This window comes from Cydia fagiglandana, chromosome 7 (assembly GCF_963556715.1).
Source record: "Cydia fagiglandana chromosome 7, ilCydFagi1.1, whole genome shotgun sequence".
Classification (NCBI taxonomy): domain Eukaryota; kingdom Metazoa; phylum Arthropoda; class Insecta; order Lepidoptera; family Tortricidae; genus Cydia; species Cydia fagiglandana.
Genome location: NC_085938.1, coordinates 16,989,761 through 17,012,328, shown reverse-complemented (window position 1 = coordinate 17,012,328; position 22,568 = coordinate 16,989,761). Strand labels below are relative to the sequence as shown.

Here is a 22,568-nt window from a genome sequence, read left to right as displayed (position 1 = left end):
CCTAATTGACTATGCCGCAATGAGAGGCGTGGTATTTAAAACTGATATCAATTAGCCAAAAAAGCAAAACGGTCCGACACAGATAATTTCATAATCATTTAGATTTCCAAATTTGGTTACGATTGGTTAAGTTTTGGAGGAGGAAAAAGAGGAGTACGAAACCTCGATTTTTGTCATTTTTACGCAGGATTTTTCGCCTCAGCTGCAGTTGTCCCTATCGCACTAATTTTAGGGGCGGAGTCAAGTTTCTAAATACGTACACAGCCAGAAAAGTGATGGGCAATAGTCGACATTTAATGTCGATAATCTAGTGATGTAAGAAGTTATCGATAAACCGTCTTGTGTGAAAATATCTAGATCCTCCTAAGACACAAGGGGTTTTGCGTTGAGAGGGAACACATTTTTGTAGTTACATAGGTACAATCTATTTTGAACTTTTTGATTCTAATATTTCAAATTAGAAATCAAAATTAAAAATATTTTATTGCATGGTTATGGGTTTACAAAAATTTTAGGTACAGTCACGCTCCGTAATTGTCGAGCAATTTAAGGTCCTAGCTAGGGAATGCAATCTCGCACCAAGATTGGCGATTCGAGATCTCGCACGAAAAATCCGAATCGAGATTGGGTGTTTCGAGATCTCGACAGTCAGATTTTCGGGATCGAGATTAATATCTCGACGAGATCGAATTTGACAAAGTAACTAAAAATGTGTTATTTTAATCAAAAATCTCTAAGAATTCCATACATATAGACATCGTAAAATCGGGCGTATCGAGATATTCCTAGGAATATAATGAAACGCCGACATTTCATGATCTGCCTAGCGAACACCAGCCATTTTGTGCAAACCTCAAGGTGTGATATTCTGATATTCCTATAGTCTATAGGCAAATTAAACAAAAGTCGTCTCCTTCACGATTTTCGTCGACATCTCTTCTAAATACCTAAAACTGGTATGGACGTGTTCCTCGTGGTCTCCAGAATATGAATAAACCGGTTTTTATTTTATGGAGGGGGGGGGGGACGTGTCGAAAAAAAGGAAGGAAAAAGTGGGCGGCCGACCAGCATTGATATTTGTTAACGTCTTTAGTCCTATGGGACCGATCGGTTCGTGTGAGATGTCGTTTGAAAGAGTATTAAACGTGCAATTATTGTCTTATAATAACCGTAGTCATGACTGTAGTCATTTATAAAATATTTAAAATATATGATTTTTTACCGTGCATGGATGGCATAAGTACTGACAAAACATGCGTCTAACTCAATAAATTATAACTTTACCGCAATTAATGTTATTATAAAATATACGAAAAATTTCATTAGCTTTCCAAAAACATAAGTTTTATTTATGTATGATATTATACATATAACAAAGTAATGATGAATTTTGTTCCGTCACGTAAATGGCGGGCGACCGACCTCAACTGATCATTATTTCTCGGGTTCTATTTTACTGATCAATTGGTGATGCATACCATTAGAAAGAATATTAAACACACTATAACCACTTGACCGTCCGACGATAGCATAGTAACTATCCGAAAAAAATATGCTCTTAGCCGTCCGCGGGAACCTTACTATCCAAAGGGGTGGAAGAAAGATTTGATTTCAGAGCCATCTCACGGAATATTTCAGCATTATTTACTAATTTTCTTGATGCGACAACGTAGCCTAACTAAATAGTTAGCTCTAAAAAAAATTAGATGGCAGTATAGTTATAATTTTTGTAGAAAATTGTGAATGCGCTGCGCGGGGTGTGCGTCGCTAAAAAACCCCGGACGGTTGACAGGAAAACAGTCTCGTGGGCCGGACGGTTGAGTGGATAATTGGTTTCTAATAACCGTAGTCATAACTGTAGTCATTTACAAAATCATTGAAAATATGTACAGTGAAACCTGGTTAAGCGGGACCTGGATAATTGAGAAACCTCTATAGCTGGGACTCATGGTGCGGTCCCGACACTTTAGCACTGAATTACCTCTGTTACTGAGATAAAACGAACCTCTATAAGTGGGATTCGTTGTTGTGATTTTATAGTCACATTTACCTCTATAATTGAGACAGAGAGTGTATTTTACCTCTTTTACTGAGACTATATTTAAAAGATTACATTTTCCTAATTGTTTTTTAGAATTTTATAGGGAAATGACTTCTGTATCTGAGATAACGTCAATCTATGACCTCTCTAACTTGGACTTCATTGAACATTTTCCGTATTCTTACTAACTCTTAGTCTATCCACAAATTCCGCATTTGCCTAATTGTGTCTAAACAACTTCAAGTTTGATTTAGTAATTTGTATAAATAGTTAAAACTATCGAAACGAAAGCTGAAATTTGACAAGTAACAGGAAAAAATAAATTTTCATTTATTAAATTTCTAATACGCAGTGAAATCCGTATCAAATTTAATTTAATTTTGAAATATCTATCCTTTGGACAATCATTTTAAATAAATTCAAAGAAATATTAGACTTAAAAATATTTAGGGACAAGGATTATTTTACCTTATTTATTTTTAAAGATAATTACTAAATACCTTATTAACCACCTCTATAACTGAAATATACTCTATTCTCACCTCTATTAATGGAACCCTCTGTAAATGAGACAGAAATTTATTTGTACCTGGCTAACTGGGAGCCTGGGTAAGTGGAAAACCTCTTTAAGTGAGACAAATTTGCTCGTCCTTTGAGATCCCACTTATCCAGGTTTCACTGTATATGATTTCTCGATCAATTATTTTACAATGCGCCCGCTATGAAGCTAGGAATATCAAAGAATGCATTGCTCTGATGTATCTGCCGTCTCTTTCATAAGGAAGATCGTAATATGCCTGGGTTAATATTAGATCAGGAAATGGTCAAAATGGTGGCGTTTCATGATACGCCAAGGATTACGATTTTACATACTACTTATTTAAGGTACCTCATGTTATATTTTGAAAATAACAACAACAAATTAAATATTTAACATAAAATCAATTTTAATTTTTACTTTACTTCTATGAAATGCTATCGATGTTAAACCACTATTTACCTTTACTTAGAAACTGCGTAACAATAATAGAGCTAAAGCCAGACACATAATAGCACTGCCTGAACAACATGAATCTAAGGTCATATATTACTTAAAACAAAGTATTTCACTTTCAGTCTTGTTCGAGATCTCGAATATATTAATCGAGATCTCGACCGAGATTGCATATATCGAGATTTCCTGTCAACTAGGTTCAATTTCGAAAATACGTGCGAGATCTAGCGAGATCTCGAAATTGCGAGATCTAGATAGCATTCCCTAGTCCTAGCTGAATTGTTCATACACTTACTCTTACTCTATAGAATGTCCAATCCTGCCTTACAAAGACGTTAATATTTATATTTGTCATGTCTATACTTCGTTTCTGCGCGTTATTGAAAAAAAAAATACTTACTTGATACTAGTATTAACCACTAAGAACATAAATAGGGTAATTCGCCAGTAACAGGCCACTATTAGTAACTGGCCACGCCAAACCAAAAATGAATTCTATTCACCTATAAATAGAATTCATTTTAGTATAAGGTGGTCAGTTATTGAAACCTTATACCTACTAAAATGAATTCTGTATAGAGGTGAATAGAATTCATTTTTAGTTTAGGGCGGCCAGTTACTGGCGAATTACCCTATTCGATATCGAGTTCCGTAAACGTAAGCCGGGTAACTAAAATAGTTCAATCGCAATAGGGTAATTCGTCAGTGGCCACCCCAAACCAAAAATGAATTATATACACCTATAAATAGAATTAATTTTAGTATAAAGTGGCAAGTTATTGAAACCTTATACTAAAATGAATTCTGTTTATAGGTGAATAGGATATATTTTTAGTTTAGGGCGGCCAGTTATTAAAAGTGGCCAGTTACTGGCGAATTACCCTACTTAGTAGTAGCAGTACTAACAAAAAGTGGCAATGCAAATTGCAATCAGTGAGGTGCGCGCCAGCGCGATTACGGGCGCACCGCACGCGTCTGTGTGCGTGCATTACACATACAAATACAGTCTCTCACGCCGCGGTTACGCCCCGTCAGAGCGACGGGTATATTCAGCTTGAAATCTCAAAATTGACTTTTAGCTCAGCTCCCGTTTCGTCTTAAGTTCAGATCATTTGAACAACAAGATGTAAGATAAGATGATCTTCGCATTCAGCCACTGATTCTTACCGTATGGAGATAATTTTACGATATTTTTAAATTTTGACATTTAATTATGTTTATTTAGAACAAAATAGCATAACAAACAACAAGTTAAGGACACTAAAAGGTATTAAAAAGTAAATAAATTAATACAGAGTTAATACTAAAAAGTACTAAAAACTAATTTTACGATATTTTAAAATTTTGACATTTATTTATATTTATTTAGAAAAACATAGCATAACAAACAACAAGTTAAAGACACTAAAATGTATTAAAAACTAAATAAATTAATACAGAGTTAGTACTAAAAACTAATACAATTTATTTTTATTCCTAAATTATTTTTTGATTGATTAAGGAATAATAAATTATCAGGGTAAATCTATTATTTTTTTTAATTAATTATTATGAAAATTAATTTTACATAAGTACTTACATACCTATTAGTTTTGTGATCATTATGAAATCCTAGCTGATTTCAGCCACAGCTAAATTTAATACGTGTAGTGAACTTGGGTATAAATATTATTATAAAATTCATTTGAAATTAAATTACATATATGTTACGATAGAGTGTAGCTACTGTAGCTGCTCCAATAGTGTTGCACCCACGTTTAACCTGGACCAAGAAGCGAGGCCAGTACTGCAGCTGAAGAACCACCGACACGATTCATCAGACTATCTGTTGTAATCTGGAAAAATAAACGCAACCTAAACGTAGTGTACATTAGAAAAAAATAACAAAAGTACGTTTAATACCAAAACACAAAGAGAGTACGTAGTGGAAGGAACAGAACAGTATGGTAACTTAAAACTAAAGTATGGTACATGTTTTATGTTTGGTAAAAGGACTGGGATCTTAAACATAGATTATGCTAGGTCAGCTATCTGTTTATATTATTATATTATTAGTTATCTGAATTTCACGATAAAAGTAGAATTTCACGGGGTCATTTAGGTAGATTCCTACCCGCAATCACAAAATTGAGCTATTTTATAATAAGGCGCAACTATGTAGATGTTGGTAAAAAGATATTTTTTGTATTGCAAATATTGTCACAAATTATAGTCTGTATCTTTAGGTATTTAAATAAAAGTAAACAAACAATTTGTACATTTTCGGGTAGTTCTACCATTTATTGGTAAACCAACCAAATGCAAAACCGCCGGGATCTGTCACTGGACGGTCTGACTTTAACCTACATTATTTGATCATGTAATGTTTTCATCTATTAACCTCAACTGGCTTAAGGAGCCATTTGAGGGTAAATTTTGTTTACTTTTATTTAAATACCTAAAGATCTGTATATATAGTATAGTTAGTTACTTCTTAAGTTTTATTTTTGAAGTAATATTACTTTGCTCATCCGCGAAATAATAACGTGCTAACCCTTTACACTTACTTGCGTATTATTACGCAAGCATTATAGTGTGTAGCTTTCAAATAGAGCTCGACGGCTAATCCTATTGTCTATTGTTAAGTAAAACCTCACGTGCTACTTATCTGCAAAAAAGGGTCTTCATTATTATAAGTATTTGGCACCTGAGCGCGGGCTAGTCTAACGCTCAAAAAACCAGTGTAGGTGCGCGCTCCGATAACGCGCATTTGTTACGCATCTCGCTGACACATTTTAGATTGGATCTGTAGCGTTCGACTCGCCGGCACTCAGTAACCGAAGTACGTATTTTTTATGTAGGTGGTTGTTGCACGTGGCACGAGCGGTTTTACTTAACAATAGACAATAGGATTAGCCGTCGAGCTCTATTTGAAAGCTACTCACTATACCACGCAACTAAGTATAACGGGTAGGTATTTAATATTATGTTAGCAGAGCTGCGAACGCTGAAAACTCCGGCCCCGGTCCGGTCTAGCGTGAGTCATACTTTATATTAAGTTTACCTCATATTCAGTTGTTTCAGCAGTATAATCAGGGCTCAGTGTGTAAATGTCGGGATCCTGTTCCGATCCAGTTTTCTGATTAGTTTCCAGTTCCACGGGCAATGACCCTGGACCGTCCTCACTGTCATTAGGGCCACGGTCATTTTTAATTGGTATGCGGGTGTCAGAGAACTGGTCGTTTTCCGTAGTTAGTTTATTGATCTCTAAAGGTTGCTGTGGTTTAATCCTGATAAAAATACGAAGACACATTATTTTGAGCCTTATGCCTTGCTTAAGTTGTTTTGTTTTCAAATAAGATTCCGCTATAGGTCTACTACTTACAATAAACAAATATATATATACAAATATCCTCTAGCCGGCCATACGTCAAACCTTGCCAAGCAAAATGAAATTTTATTTTGTCAACACAAAGTTCAAATTAGAATGGAACAGGAGACCTTTTTATAGGTCTCTGGGCGGCTAGAGGATATAATAAAAATAAACAAAAGGTAATGTTAATAACATTTACTAGTACTGTCATAATACTTTTATAATTGTTGGCGATTTTTAAAATGAACAATATAATTACGAATTTTACTCTATTTAGGAACATTATCAGTTACTTTCTTGAATCAATTGAGACCCTGTAACCTGTACTTTACAGTACAGTACAATGTACTGTACTAAATGTACAGTTTCTGTAGTAAGTTTACATTGGTAGGTATACAATTTCAAAAGCAGTGAGCTAATATTTAGATTATCGTTACCACGCATTTTTATTACGGGTACAAATACATCCATATTATGTTAGTAATAGCTTACGTGTGTTAGTATAACTTTTTTAGAATAACTTTACAATTTACTTACTTTTCAAATATGCCCAAAGGAGCTGGGTAAAAATAGTCCCCGTCTTGATTGATGTTGTCATCATTAGAAAATCGATTGTTCCTACCAAACGTAAAGTTTGTGTAATATTTTGTGTCTTGGGTCTTAAATACTTGCGAACTGGGGACAAAAATGCAATTTAAGAACAGTAATGACAACGAATGTTTGGCATAAAAAATAATGACAGGTGACTTTATACAAACCATGAGTAGTTTGTCTGAGTGTTTCTATTTAAAATTGCTCCTGATGAATTATGAATATGAACCTTGCCCAAAATATAAAAATAATAATTTATTCAAATAAAAGAAGCACATACAGCTTGTTTTCTAGTAGGTATTTACCTACCTATCAAAAATTCAAGTCTATCCCACACACGAGCATTTTGTATCTATTTATATCTTTTTCTACTTGTACTTAATCTCAAAACACTAATCTATTCACAATCGGCACTGGCAGTCTGCAATCTGCAAGTAGGGCGCTGTTTCACTCGTCAAAATCATAGATATTTGTGTGACACTTGCACCTGTAAAATCTGCCCTTTCAAATTTATTTATTCGTGGGGCAGCAAAACTGCCCATGTGTTATATAATAGTTTTACAAGGGGGCAAAGTTGTTGTTTAACCGCTCGTGCTAATATTGATACCCGAGCAAGCGAAAGATTCCAAAATTGAACCACGAGCGCAACGAGTGGTTCGAAAAATGGAATTTTGAGCGTTGCGAGGGTTTCAATGCACGAGGGTTAAACAAAATTTGCCCCCGAGTGAAACACAAAATTTTTCACCACACCAACCCGAAGCAAATATTAAATGTAAAATATCAAACAAAATTAAATCCAAATGAATGTTATTAAGTATTTATCATCCTAAATCATCATTTAAAAGTCAATTCTATCAGAAAACATAAGAAAACAACTCAAAATTTGCATTTGATTACTTTGCCTCACATGTGAATAAAATGCAACTTTGCTATCAGTTTTTGAAGTGCAAAGTAAGCCTTTCCGAGCTGGTGTGGTGAAAACATAATTATTTTACTTACATTTCCCCGATTCCAGTTTTTACAAAATGTGTTGGTGCCGATGTACCAAACATATAAAGAGGAACACTGTTTACTAAACCGAGCAAACTACACGTTATTATTATAAGTCGCATCTGAAATATAAAAGCATAATTATTTTCTTATTAAATAAATCGGCGTTTACAGTGTATCGAACGGTTTATGTAAATTACCATCAATTTACTCTGCTGTCATTTTAGTGGTTTCATGGTTTGTTAATTTATGTAAAACAAAACGGATGACCTTCCGTACTAAAAAGAATCATTAAACATCGATGAATTATATATGTCGCAGTCAAAAGTGTGAACTGGTCAAAATAACTTTTAACCGACAAAAACAGGCAAAACTGCTTTTGACTGAGCATGTTGGTCAAAAGAAGTTTTACCTGAAAATCATTGGTTAATAGTATGTAATTGTGACTGTTACTATCAGTCAAAAGTACTCGCAGAGATAGGTAGGTTAGAGTTATTTTTCTTGCTACGCCCAAAAAACGAAACTGTTCCCAGAGATAGGTAGGTTAGGGTTATTTTTTTTTTTGCGTCGCCCTAAAAACGTAACTGCTGCCAGAAATAGGTATGATTTTCAGGTAAAAGTACTTTTGACCAACATGCTCAGTCAAAAGCAGAGTGACCAGTTCACACTTTTGACTGCAACATATATATCAAATATCATAAATCAATATTTGTGTCGATTCTTAGCAAGGTCCCAATTTATCGCTTGCCATAAGGACGCTTTGATAGGTTATTTGTATAAAGATACAAGCAAATCTCGTCCTAATTGTAAAGCAACAAAGTGGGACGTTTCACTAGACTTGCACACATTGTTCGGTTAGATGGACCTACCTTATGTACCTATACAATATAGGTAGAGTAAAGCAGAGAAATAAAAAACAAGCAGACTTTATGACATTCCTCAAAGTTTTATTAATTAAGAAAAGCTCTTACTTACCACAATATTTACACCAGGAGCCGTATTCATTTTCCTGGATTAAAATTTCGTCAAATCCACGGACACAAAACGGAATCGGAAACGACGAAGCCTCAGTCGGAAAGCCCAGGAGTGACTAGCGACACTTTTTATCCTCATGACTTACGTATTTTTCTTAGATCGTTTTGTCTTTTTTGTCATACCTAATGACTAAGTATAAGCGTAACGTTTTTCCGACTGGGGTCTACGTTTGTATTCAAACCGGTAATTATATTTAAATTAATGTAGGTATATTTAGTGATCATTTGTATTATTTAATTTAAATTATGAGCTCAGTAACTGTAAAATTTAAGCAGCCATTGAAAAAGTTTGTGACATGGTTGTGTGATGTAATTTTGAGTGTGATGCGTCCCGTCCTACGTGTGACAAAGTAGTGTAGTGGCACTACACTAGTGGCACTGAGAAAATGAGAGTAAATATAAGATGTATGTAGTAGTAATCAGTGCTTGGAGATCGGTGTCGGTTGTATAGTTGACATCAGATACCGTCGGTGCGAATAAAAAAATCGCCATGTATTTTTAAGCTACTTTTCAGGAGACAAAAATAACTGTTTATTTTCCTGTTTGTAATATATTTGTTGCACCTGTATTTTTTTTCTGATAGATCAATGATTTTTACATGATACTCATGATAAACAGATTTTTTTGTATTTTTTTACAATATGATTATTTTAACCAAATTTTGCTACATAGCGACTTAAATTTGGTTGGAAAAAATCGTCATGTGTGTAGTTTGTATACACATAGCGATTTATTGCCAAAGTAACATAGTGCGATATATGATACATAGCGGATTTTAGGGTCTGTCGGGTAATCCATTCTACAATAAATCGCCATGTGCAACATTATCGCCATCACCCCCGACGGAAAACAAGACATTTAATATCGTTATGTGCTAAGAAATCACATAGCTATTTTTTTGTTCCTTTTCTGTTATTTTTTTGTACAAATGTTGTTCTGTGTTCACATAGCGAAATTATTATTTTCAAAACTAATAAAGATATAACAAAAATATTTATGTGGGTCGACGGGAAATTTAAAAAGGAATTCAAATATGCCAAAATCAAAAAATCGTAAAAAAACACATAGCGATTTTTTTATTCGCACCGACGATACATGAAAATAAAAGTTTGTCAATCGACAAAAAATCACAACAAAATAACTCGACCGAACCGGAAACTATTTTTTATAAATAGTTACCTATAATGGCTGCGTCACTCTTATTAACTCGCATTTATAGATGGTTACCTATTTATAGACATTTATTTTTAAATCTTATATTGCGTCACTCTTGCTTGCGAATTGGAAAAACTGGGGTTAAAAGGAATTATTTAATTGTTTTAATTTTCATTAAATATAAGTCAGTTGTATAAAAAAAGATATAGGGACCATAAATCAATATACATTACAAAAAGTTATAATAGTTGAATTTGTCAAGCAATTGATTTAATTTCAACGTTTGCCTAAAATAAATACATACAAAATAAAGTACATAAATAAATAAAATTGGAACATGCAAAAGTAGGATATTTATTGTCTTTTTTAAATAAGGAGCAGAAATATGGTTTACACTTCAAAAGCAAACGAAATAGGATTTCATTGCAATCTATTTTCAGAGTATGTAATGTAATGTGAATGTAACCCTTACAATAAATATTAAATAAAAGTTCCTATGATAGAAGTTTTATGTTTAAACTGAATAATATTAATGTACCCGTTTCAACCACTGCCAAGAAGCGAGGCTAGGACCGCGGGCGGGGGACCTCCGATGGTGTTTATATCAGTTGTTGTCTGAAAAATAAAGAGTGTTAAGAGCGACATAGGAGATTAAATTTAATATGAGATAGTGATAGGTACTTAGGTACCCACAGTCAGTCAGTATCAATAATAGAGGACAACAGAACAACTTCTGTATATAGAAGCAGATACAAAAAATAAATATCTTTAGTAAGTACGTAATGTAATTTAGAAATGCAGATAAGTAGATATCTACAGTTCGCGTTTAATTCACATATGGATGCAGATATGCAGATGGATATTTTTCGCGTGTAGTCTCATCCGCTACTATTGATGCTGGCTGTATCTTGGGATACTCTATTACCATAAAATAAAGTTTAAGCAGGGTCAATCTAGATGCCATAGATTGGTACTATTACATAGGTACTTCATTTCGGTAAACTTGAGTAAAGAGACTACTTTTTACCTCATTATCAGTCTCAGTGGTGTAATCAACGCCAGTTTCCGACCAACCAAGTGTGTCCACATCGGACTCCAGTTTTGACCCACTGTTCTGACTAGATTCTACGGGTCTGGGAACTTTCTGAGGGTTATTAGGGTCAGGATTCGGAGGGTCATCTTTGATTGGCTTGCGGGTAGAGAGGTTGGTTTCCTGGGTTAACTTATTTGTTGAAGGTGGGTGTAGTGGTTTTGTTCTGTAAAAAAATAGGTATTACCACAATCTTGTAGGCTTCATAGGGTAGAGATGTGTCCGCATTATTATATTTTATATTATATTATAGGATATTCTTACACAGATTGACTAAGTCTCACAGTAAGCTCAAAAAGGCTTGTGTTGTGGGTAGGTACTCAAACAACGATATATATATATAAATACTTAAATACATAGAAAACAACCACGACTCAGGAACAAATATCTCTGTCATTGTCATAAGTACTCGTCACTCTTACGGTAGATGTCGCTAAGGGTCCCCTTGACCTATAATATGGTGGAAAGATTTGCTGGCTAGGGATGAGGTCTTGGTGGCTCAGATGGCAGAGCGCTGGAGTATCGATCCAGAGGCCGTGAGTTCAAGTCTCACCCAAGACAGTAATTTTTCCACTTTTAAATTTATTTTAAGCTTAATAGCATCGTTCGCAGACGTTTCTGCTTGTTAAAAATTAAAATTAGTATGGGTAGCACATCGTAACTGGTGAATTTCCAATATGACTTGGAACTCCGGTAGCCGTTTAAGAAGTATAACACTCTTACGGTAGATGTCGCTAAGGGTCCCCTTGACCTATAATATGGTGGAAAGATTTGCTGGCTAGGGATGAGGTCTTGGTGGCTCAGATGGCAGAGCGCTGGAGTATCGATCCAGAGGCCGTGAGTTCAAGTCTCACCCAAGACAGTAATTTTTCCACTTTTAAATTTATTCTAAGCTTAATAGCATCGTTCGCAGACGTTTCTGCTTGTTAAAAATTAAAATTAGTATGGGTAGCACATCGTAACTGGTGAATTTCCAATATGACTTGGAACTCCGGTAGCCGTTTAAGAAGTATAACACTCTTACGGTAGATGTCGCTAAGGGTCCCCTTGACCTATAATATGGTGGAAAGATTTGCTGGCTAGGGATGAGGTCTTGGTGGCTCAGATGGCAGAGCGCTGGAGTATCGATCCAGAGGCCGTGAGTTCAAGTCTCACCCAAGACAGTAATTTTTCCACTTTTAAATTTATTCTAAGCTTAATAGCATCGTTCGCAGACGTTTCTGCTTGTTAAAAATTAAAATTGTCATAAGTGTCATCAACTCAGCACACAAATAAATGCCCTTACTGGGATTCGAACCCGGGACCAATCGGCTTCACAGGTAGGGTAGACCACACTAGGCCAGACCGGTTAACAATTTTATTGAGAACATAATTTGTTTATGGTAATCAAAGGTTACTTTAATGGCTATTAAGAACTTGTCATAAATAGTAAGACTCGCCAGAATAATATAAGGCTACAAATATAATGACCACCAAAAAATACTTTGGTACCCTAAATAAAAAAATCATGCTTACCAAAAAAAAATACTGAACACCAAAAAAATAAGGCCTAAAATTACAAATGTACCACCATTTTAATTACGACTGCACTTCAAATTGTATTCGAATACCAAATATATTGAATGATTACCAAAAATCATTAATGATCACCAAATCTTGAAGACCAAATAAATGCGATATTTTCACCTAAATAAACCACTATGATACCAAAAAAATTATACATATTACCAAATAAAGTAAAATGATGCCAAAATTACTAGCCCCTCCCGCTCAACCCCCGTACCCCGCACCGCATAACTTAGGTAGGCATACTGAAATGCTACTAGAAAAGTATGTTAGGTTAGGTTTGTACTGCTATCAGTTAAGTGGGCTAGGTTAACACTGCGACCCTTACAGAAACGAATTGCTACTAGAAAAGTGGGTTAGGTTAGGTTTGAACTGCGACCCTTACAGAAAAGAAATGCTACTAGAAAAGTGGGTTAGGTTAGGTTTGAACTGCGACCCTTACAGAAACGAAATGCTACTAGAAAAGTGGGTTAGGTTAGGTTTGAACTGTGACCCCAGAGGGAACCGACACCGGAGTGTCACCAATGCGGAGCCGACGTAGACTCGGCCCAACACACACTGGCTGAGTGCCCAGTTTTTGGCGAGGAACGGGAGGCGTTGGTCGCCCAGGTAGGTCAAGACCTTTCGCTGCCAGCCGTAGTTCAGGCCATGCTGGGCAGCGAAAGTGCGTGGGAGACTGTGCTCACGTTCTGCGAGCACGTCATGGGAGACAAGGAGGCGGCCGAGCGCGAACGGGAAGTCCGGGCCGAGGCTGACCCAATGCGCCGCCGCCGCATAGGCCGCAGACGTGCCGCTCACGAGCGGAACCTGCCGCCCTGATGAGAGCCAGCGGGCGGCGGACATGGGGGCGTCCCCGCCCATGACGCTGGCTCCCGAGATGGTATGCGCAACCTCGTGTTCCGGAAGCGCTTCCACAGGGAAGATCACTAAAAAAATAGGGGTATGGATCCTAGTCAGGATAGCCGCTGCGGGGTCGCGGACGCATTGCGCGAGCTTCCCCGTAACCCCGCAACCATAGCGGCGAGAGGACACCATGGGGTTTAGTGGGTAGTGGGGCCTCTTTACAGCCCTGAGTCCCACATAATCGTCCGGGTTTCTCCCAGGCCCGGCGGTATGCGTAGACGCATTCCCCATGTAAAAAAAAAAAAAAAAAAGGTTTGAACTGTGACCCTTACAGAAACGAAATGCTACTAGAAAAGTGGGTTAGGTTAGGTTTGAACTCCGACCCACACAGAAACGAAATTCTACTAGAAAAGTGGGTTAGGTTAGGTTTGAACTGCGACCCTTCCAGATAAGAAATGCTACTAGAAAAGTGGGTTAGGTTAGGTTTGAACTGCAAACCTTACAGAAACGAAATGTTACTAGAAAAGTGGGTTAGGTTAGGTTTGAACTGCGAACCTTACAGAAACGAAACGTTACTAGAAAAGTGGGTTAGGTTAGGTTTGAACTGCAACCCATAGGATAGCAAGATTTAAAAATTTGGTTATAATTTTACATTAAAATGGAGTTCTAATTTTGGTGGTCATTTACTATTCTTGGGTTTACAATGATTATTTTGGTGTCATTTTATTTAATAGGATATCACAATGTAAAAATTTGGTTATCAATTGACATTAAATTGGGGTTTGAAATTTGGTAATTATTTACAATTTTTGGGTTAATAATGATTAATTTGGTGTCATTTCCTTTAATAGGATAGTAAAATGTATTAAAATTGGTAATCATTTCACATTAAAATGGTGTTATAATTTTGGTGATCATTCATTATTTTAGGGTGGTAAAGTAGATTTTTTTGGTATTAAATTTTATTAAATCTGGTGATCAGTTAAATAGCAGCCATAATATAATATAAGAGAGAAATTTTCTCAAATAGGCCTCGAGTTTAATTTTTCAAAATGCGAAATATTCTTCCCAGACGAATATATTCAAAAAGACATAGCCCTATCGCGATTCCGTGCAATAGCACCAAACATAAAAAATATAGACAGCACTTCGCTTCACCTCCTTGGGTCACCCGTCCTGGATGAATCGTTTCCGGCATTTGTCAATCAAAATTATCAAAATTTTATTACATTTTCAGACCGCTTGCGCCAAATCAATGTTCACATGGCTTACACTTTAATTAAATACTGCCCTTTAATTAAGGCCGGGACGGCCGCCGCAACGGCCGAGCACCTCAAACGGCGCAAATATGCAGCCATTGATTCTGGTTGCATGTTTGAGCCGTTTGGGGTGGAAACCCTCGGGCCTTGGGGACCCGGGGCACACCAAATATTTAGGGAGCTGGCGAAGCGTCTTAATGATGCTACAGGTGACCAGAGGGCTGGGTACTTCCTTGCCCAGCGAATTGGCATTGCCATTCAGCGCGGCAATGCCACCAGCCTTCTGGGCACCCTACCATCCGGCGCCGAGCTAGCTCCCATTTTTTATCTGTAAATATTTGTATATAGTTGTTAGAGTTTAGTTTTAGTTTTAATTTTAATATAAGAGAAGTACTTACTACCTTCTGTATACATTACCTTTATGGAAGCCACGTCACTTTTAAGAGGAAAAGTTGGTAAGAGGAAGGTAAGTCCACTGGTATTTTGATAGTGCATTTTTTTATGGAATTAGGGTAATATCCCTGTTATTTTAGGTAAAAAATACTTTTACTTACATTTGTCCAATTCCAGTTTTCACAATTTTTACTGGTGCTGTAAAATCGACACCAAAAAGAGAAGCACTGTATACGGAGCCGAGCAAACAACACGTTATTATTAAAAGTAGGATCTGAAAAGGAAAATTATACGTATTTACTTATTTTATCATTGAATCTGTTTTAAAGGGCAACAACACAATTTATTACCTAAAATGACTTGTTGATTGATACGCGTATTAACATAACTCAAAAACGTGTGTAAATAATTAAAAATAGGTTCATCGTATACATACAAAAGGATTTATGATATAAGTATTAGAGCTGATTTAGATGGCGCGCGAACTAGTATGCGATTTTAGTTACATTGAGGACTATTGCTTACATTCAATTCAGCCGACCAATCAAATACCGCAGTGTAATGAAACTCGCATGCTAGTTTTCGTACCATCTAAATGAGCCTAGGTAAAATAATAGAATATAAGTATAAAAACAACAAGAAATTGGACATTAAGTTGTATATAAGTATAAAAACATGTTTAAAATACACATTGTATTTTAATAAGTGCTTACGCAAGGTCTATTAAAAATAAAACGGTCACTTACCTTGATATTTTTTAAAAGAACTTTCATTTTTCTGGATTGATATTATCAAACTCACAAACTCTAAATATTGTAAATGATGTGGCCTCTATCGTTAAGTTAGTACAACGTATGACTGAGTACTCTGTGTGGTTGCAGTATTGAAAATAAATAGTTTAGTGTGGCTACTTGCTCTCTACTCAGGGCTGGTTTTATTAGCGTCAGAGACCAATTAAAAACTTGTCCATGCAATAACTGTTTTTTCGTGGCACCGTTTATGAGAACTCTGACTCACATAGTTTTTTTAGCTTTTTTTACTTACTCAAGTGACTACGGAGCATTAATTTTTGAGCCTAATGAGTCGGTCACAGAACGCACGCTCCGAACGTCACGAGCGTGCGTCATGCTCGCCGACCACCATTGATCTGAGAGCTTACTTAAAGAAAAGCTCTTTTACTCCAATTATGGTGTAATGCTGGGGAAAGGCCTTCCCTCGTTTTCTCCACTCCACCCTATCATCGGCATTTCCCACCATTTGGGGTAGAACGCGTCCAAGTCGTCCTGCCATCTACTTTTCGGTCTGCCTGAACCCCGGCCTGCACCGTCTATGGTGTTCCGTGGGTCCCACTCAGTAACTATTTTGGCCCACCTTTCCGGGTGCATGCGGCAGACATGTCCAGCCCAGTCTCGCTTAAGCTTAGCGGTCTTGACGCCTACATCTATAATTCTAGTTCTGGAGCGTAGTTCCGTGTTTTTGATTCGATCAGTTCTACGAATAGTACGAACAACTAATATACATACTACGCTACGACGCTGCCTGGCAAACCTTGAGTTTCAATTTTAGAGCCTCAGTTAATGACCAAATTTGTGCACCGTAGGTTAGGATGGGCAGGATGCACAAGTCTGCGCTTAAGACACAAGGGAAGGTCGTTCATTCATTCATTACAGCGCTTTCATGGACCAAAAGCTCTTCCAGGCTCTTTTCGATACGTCTATCTCGGAGTAATTAACAATGGAGCCGCCATTAACAGGCGTTCCCCTCTGTCGAAAATAGGCGGCCAATGGTCAACCTCATGTCAACCATATGTATGGACTGACGTTTATCTGACATGACGTACCTATACATTTGATGTGCCCCTCCCCCGCAAAAAACGGCAGACTATTTTGTACCGAAAATTTTAGACATGGCGTCTCCGTTGGTTATATCCTCCAAGACGTCTATCGATTTCGATAGACCGCCCTGTTCTCGAAGGATATTATCTGGCCCAAGTAAACGTACTCGTGGACATATTGAAATGAATATTGGCCGATGAAATATTTAGGTGTGTTAAATCAGGGTCATAAAATGTATGAAACTAACTAGAATTCGCTAAAGTAACGCCATCTACAGCAATGATTCCTAAACTTTACAGCGATTACCAGTCTTTATTATTTACTCTATTTGTCTTTGCTTAAGGCAAATTGCACTGAGTGCAAGGACACTGTATTCATAACCGGTTCAAAAGGAACAGGTGCAAGTAGCAGGTCAATTCGAACGTACACTGACATCACAATGATATATGAATGATTTGATTTATTATCACATGCGTGTTGCTCGCGCCAATAGGTACTAGCGAAATGCACGACAACTGCATGACATCATTTTGATGTCAGTGTACCTTCGAATTGGCATGTAGATCTACTAGAGTCAGACCAAGAAAAGTCTGCAGCGGATTTGATAGCCCGCGCAATGCAAGTATTATTTTGAACGTGATACTTCTATGAAATTATGACGTATAAAGGATGACTCACGTTAGACCGGGCCGTGTTAGGGCCGCAACTTCCGGCGCATTTTCCATGGAAAGCATCACGTGATCGCCTTTCATATCATAGGAAAGTAACCGCCGGAGGCTCCGGCCCGGACACGGCCCGGACTAACGTGAGTCTTTTATGTGTATAATAACAAATACTTCTTTTTACTTTTTACCTTTAAACAATGGTTTAGTTTCTTTACCACTTTGTATATTTTCAAGATTGAACCTCAGTACTCGTACCTATATTTAAAATGCTCTTCCATAGACTAGGAATCCTCTAGCTAGACCGAGTTTAGAGCAATTATTTCATGCAACCGATCATGCCAAAAATGCGGGGGTGCGCGGGACGAGGTGAGCGAAATCCCGTGCCGTGATTGGTCCGTTCAAAGACACGGACGTCACACAAAGACACCTTCGACTCGAACATGGAGTAAAATTACCTTATGCGTGGCAGAGGGGGTAGCGCGACTATGCTCAGTCTGGAGGATGTTTTGTCTGTGTGCTCTTCTAAGAATAATTATCTTATGTCAAAAAGCCTGTGCGAAGAATAACCGCAATGTTGCAGCATCACCAACATGGTGTTGTATTACATTAGGCGGTTGATTTAAGGAAAGTAACGACAGATACAAATAATGTAAAGCGAGTGTGTTTTGGGAGTGTAAACTCTTACACTAAAAGTTTTAAAAGGGTTTTCCCACTATGTTGACGCGGAATCGGCAAAATCTGATAGAAAAAATCTTTAACTCTGCGCAATAAGAGCGAAAAAGCCGTCGTTTCGTTTGGCTCGCATCGGCCGGCGCCTGCCGACGCATCGACGGCTTTTTCGCTCTTATTGCGCGGATATAAAGCTTCTTCCTATAGGCTTTTGCCGAATGCGCCTCGATATACGACCGGTCTGGCCTAGTGGGTAGTGACCCTGCCTGCGAAGCCGATGGTCCTGGGTTCGAATCCCAGTAAAGGCATTTATTTGTGTGATGAACACTAATATTTGTTTCTGAGTCATGGATGTTTTCTATGTATATAAGTATGTATTTATCTATATAAGTATGTATATCGTCTCCTAGCACCCATAGTACAAGCTTTGCTTTTTATTTTATTTATTTATTTATTTATTTATTTGGGGAGACCCTTACTTCTAATTTAGGTAGGCCCTCTGAGCCAACTGGCTGTATGTATGTTATCTTAGATGTGGCATCGGTATGAAGTAAACGGTGCTTTGACCATGACTTTTCTCCCAAGAAGATAAAACAAACTAAATGAGACTGCGTTGTTTAACAGTCATAATTAATTGTGGTCACTTCCGGTCTCCATCATCACTATCAGATCAGGAGTCCGATTCTGATCTTAATTTATTGTTTTTAAAAGGTTACGGATTTGATCTGTCAGCTGTCAGTGTCGACAATAACATTTTGGAATCAGAAATGGCACTTTTTATTTTGTTGGGATGGGGATGTATTAGGTACAAAAACATCAAATACGTTAAGTAGAAAATGTGTTATTGGAAATTGGACTAGTTTTGACTTTTTTTGTGTAACGGCTTAACCCAGCAGCGAAGCGACAACGCCGGGGGGCACTCCACCTCCGGGGCCCTGCTCGATGGTGGGCTGGTATCCGTTCTCATCAGCGACGTAGTTAACGGTGTAAGTCACGCCATCGGGACCCACCCACTCGTATGAGCCCTTTACGGCAATTGCCTCGTCGTCTGTTCCAGCGTTCTTCAATGTACCCTGCTCTTCCTGTTTCTGTCCGTTATCTTGCTCGTATCTGAGGAAATTATTTATTTATTTCATGTATTAAATAAAATACTTTAAAATATTTCTATTTCTGGCTGCAGGCAACGATCTCGCGTTCCGCAGCGCTCCAATTTTAACCGTAGTGCTAATTAAAAAAGTAAAAGGCAAAGTTTGACTTAATAGGTGAAATTTGAGTAGCGATCTCACTGCGGCATTTCAAATTAAAGTATGATTGAGGCCGAACGTGCAGTTTTATGTCATTAATAGAATCATCCTATGCCATTGTTACCCTCTGAGTGACATTTGTCACTTGATACCCGTATCCTTTTGCAGAATACTTTCTGCTGCTAAGCGTCACAGGGAAAAAACATATCCCTGTCTTTCTCAGCAGAAAGTGTCCTTAAAAGGATATGTAATCACCCTTTTATTAATGGAAACGTTTTAGGTAGGTACAGTTAGTTGGTCAGCCTAAAGTAGAACTCTATAGCTGATTAAACTGAATGTCCATGTTACATGCGGCCTTCATGGCTTGTTGTGGAGCCAATCGTGGGATTGTTTTTTATCATGCTAAAAAAAATACTGCCCATGTAAGTAGTGTATATATTTTAGGCACTTTGACCGTGGCGATATTTAATAATATTTTGTCTGTACAACCAATTCAACCGATCAATCGAATACTACAATGTAATGATAAAATTCTGTGTCGCATGTGCGTACACTAACGTGAGTTCCCAACCCACTCCCCACTCATATGATTTTTTTGTTGTGATTTCTGAACCCACTCCAAATAAAGAAATCATATTAGGTGGTCGTCCATGAACTTGTTAGCTATGTTACAAATTGTTATTAGAACAAGTCGAATTATCGTCAAACTTTTCACTTACAATACTTCCGATAAAGGAGAATGGGCGCTTTTGTATGAGAAGTGTCCCATGGATGTATACTGTTGAGACATATGTCATTGCTAACAGAATTTGCCTAAATTTATCTCTTGTACACCACTGTCACCGACAGCAACAGGGGTAAATTATCGGAGGTGGCCGAAATGCTCCAACTTTAATTGCTATGGGAATAAAACGCGTGAAGATCATTTTGAGCCATTTCAGCCATTTGGATAAATGGGGTAGGCCAGTCGAAGTATTTAGCGAATGGTGCCAGCATAGCTTGTCCTGTCAATCCCCAAAATTAGGTCAAATGGTTTCTTACGCAAAAGCATAATTTCCGAGTCCGTCGTTATCCGAAGAAGACCGCAATAGGTTGATAGCAGATCGAATTATGTTTTGTCGTGGAGCCCTTTGCTGCGCCGCAGCGCCCGCCACAGCTACCAAAGCGAAGACAACGAGCTGAAAACAATACAATCCATGAGGAACTTGTTTCACACAACACACGCACTTTTCACTGTTAAATTTCAAAACCAGCCGTCCTTTAACCATGGAATTTTAAGAATAACATTCATATTCTACAAGGTAACTAACCAGTTTCATTTTAGATCTGATAGTAAGACGCGCCAATCTCAACTGTGCATGTTTGCTGGATCAAACCATCTTATATAGTGGATGTATTTATTACAACATATTTAGTTATTTGTTGACGTTTATCCATGTACAAGGTTTTGTACATTTGACTACTCCTACGAAGTGACCTCTTCGTATCATCTAAGGACAACGATGATGGCGCTTGCAACACACTTAATTAAAATTCATATTGTAACAAAATGGGATTTTATTGATACTAATTAATGAAGGACTTAGTAGATTCTCTGGATATGAAAGTTTAGTAGCGCCAAGTTGTTTGTATTAATATTGTGTATTTTGTAATGTGGTAAATGGTAAAGTAATTAGTAGTACCTACATAATTTATCTCTCTTTTTTATGTTTGTAAATTATTTGGTTTGAATTTTTAAAATATCTAAATAGCAAACCTATACTTACGTTACGGTTATTCTCAAAATGAATTGCTTTCATGTATGCCAGAATTATATTTTATTTTACTGACATCCAAAATCAGGAGACTTATGTTGGGGGATCATTATTAATATTTTTATTTTGTACCTACTTAAAGTTAAAATAAAACACTTGATTTATTGCACGGATTAACAAATTATACACCTAATTTTTCTTCAAGAATCACTCTATTCATAAGTGAAATCCGTATGAAAATCTGGTTCAGTATTTTTAGAGTTTATTGCGAACAGTACAAACAGACATGCGGCGGGAGACTTTGGTTTATAAGAGTGACATTCCATTTCCAACTGCAGCTGCAATACTGTTCATTTTACTATGGAAATTGACAATGACAGCGACGTGTTTCCATAGTAAAATGAACAGTATTGCAGCTGCAGTTGGAAATGGAATGTCACTGTACACCTGTGACCTGTGATGAAACATAATTGAATTGAACTTTGATGAGATGGGCACTTTAAATGTCAAAGCTTGTTTGATGGTGGATATTTAACGAAAACGGATGATCTTGATATGAACATTAGGCATATTATTTTCGATTTATGTAGCTAACTTCTTGGATTAATGGAGTTAGCATCATGACTTCCTAGGCCCTTTCTGACTCGGCTGTAAAGAATTGGTGCGATATTAGCACTCTGCTACCTGATTGATGTCAATATATAGCCTGACCACTGACTAATATGTATATATGATCACGCGCCATATTGCTAAACTAAATTTTTCATACTAAACATAAATGTGTACCATTATCATGTATAATGATACAAGAGAATAACAGCAAACATCAAACATCAACAGCACTCTCTTCAAGAGGGCCTCTTGACAATGATCATATATTTCTGGTCGGGTTTTACACTGCTCCCGATTTCCGTGCCAACAAAGAAGAAATGGGGGGTGCGTGTACGTACTGTATCAATATTATATCGGCAGGTCAGGAAACTTCCTGTCACAGTCTTATAGTGTGGTCTTGTTTGGATCCCGATAAAGTGGCGTGTGTGATAATGTCTCTAGTTGGGTCTGGGTCATACCTAGATTTAAGCTCTAAATTGTC

At 37.2% G+C, this 22,568-nt stretch overlaps 3 protein-coding genes across 3 annotated transcripts; all 3 read right to left on the bottom strand.

Moving 5' to 3' along the window:
• Positions 1 to 4,555: 4,555 nt before the first annotated feature.
• LOC134666055 (uncharacterized) lies at positions 4,556 to 9,786 on the bottom strand. Its single transcript, XM_063523167.1, has 4 exons — positions 7,978 to 9,786; positions 6,925 to 7,062; positions 6,079 to 6,304; positions 4,556 to 4,870 (listed from the first exon to the last, which is right to left on the bottom strand). Exons 1-4 carry the CDS (start codon positions 8,088 to 8,090, stop codon positions 4,793 to 4,795), a joined length of 555 nt encoding a protein of 184 aa, XP_063379237.1. The 5' UTR covers positions 8,091 to 9,786; the 3' UTR covers positions 4,556 to 4,792.
• Positions 9,787 to 10,495: 709 nt separating this feature from the next.
• LOC134666058 (uncharacterized) lies at positions 10,496 to 16,221 on the bottom strand. Its single transcript, XM_063523171.1, has 4 exons — positions 16,055 to 16,221; positions 15,470 to 15,582; positions 11,185 to 11,413; positions 10,496 to 10,772 (listed from the first exon to the last, which is right to left on the bottom strand). The coding sequence occupies exons 1-4, from the start codon at positions 16,079 to 16,081 to the stop codon at positions 10,701 to 10,703; spliced, it is 441 nt and encodes a 146-aa protein (XP_063379241.1). The 5' UTR covers positions 16,082 to 16,221; the 3' UTR covers positions 10,496 to 10,700.
• A 3,097-nt stretch (positions 16,222 to 19,318) lies between these two features.
• Positions 19,319 to 21,159, bottom strand: LOC134666060 (endocuticle structural glycoprotein SgAbd-5-like). The gene is made up of 3 exons (XM_063523173.1): positions 21,032 to 21,159; positions 20,763 to 20,899; positions 19,319 to 19,587 (listed from the first exon to the last, which is right to left on the bottom strand). The coding sequence occupies exons 1-3, from the start codon at positions 21,038 to 21,040 to the stop codon at positions 19,362 to 19,364; spliced, it is 372 nt and encodes a 123-aa protein (XP_063379243.1). The 5' UTR covers positions 21,041 to 21,159; the 3' UTR covers positions 19,319 to 19,361.
• Positions 21,160 to 22,568: the final 1,409 nt, after the last annotated feature.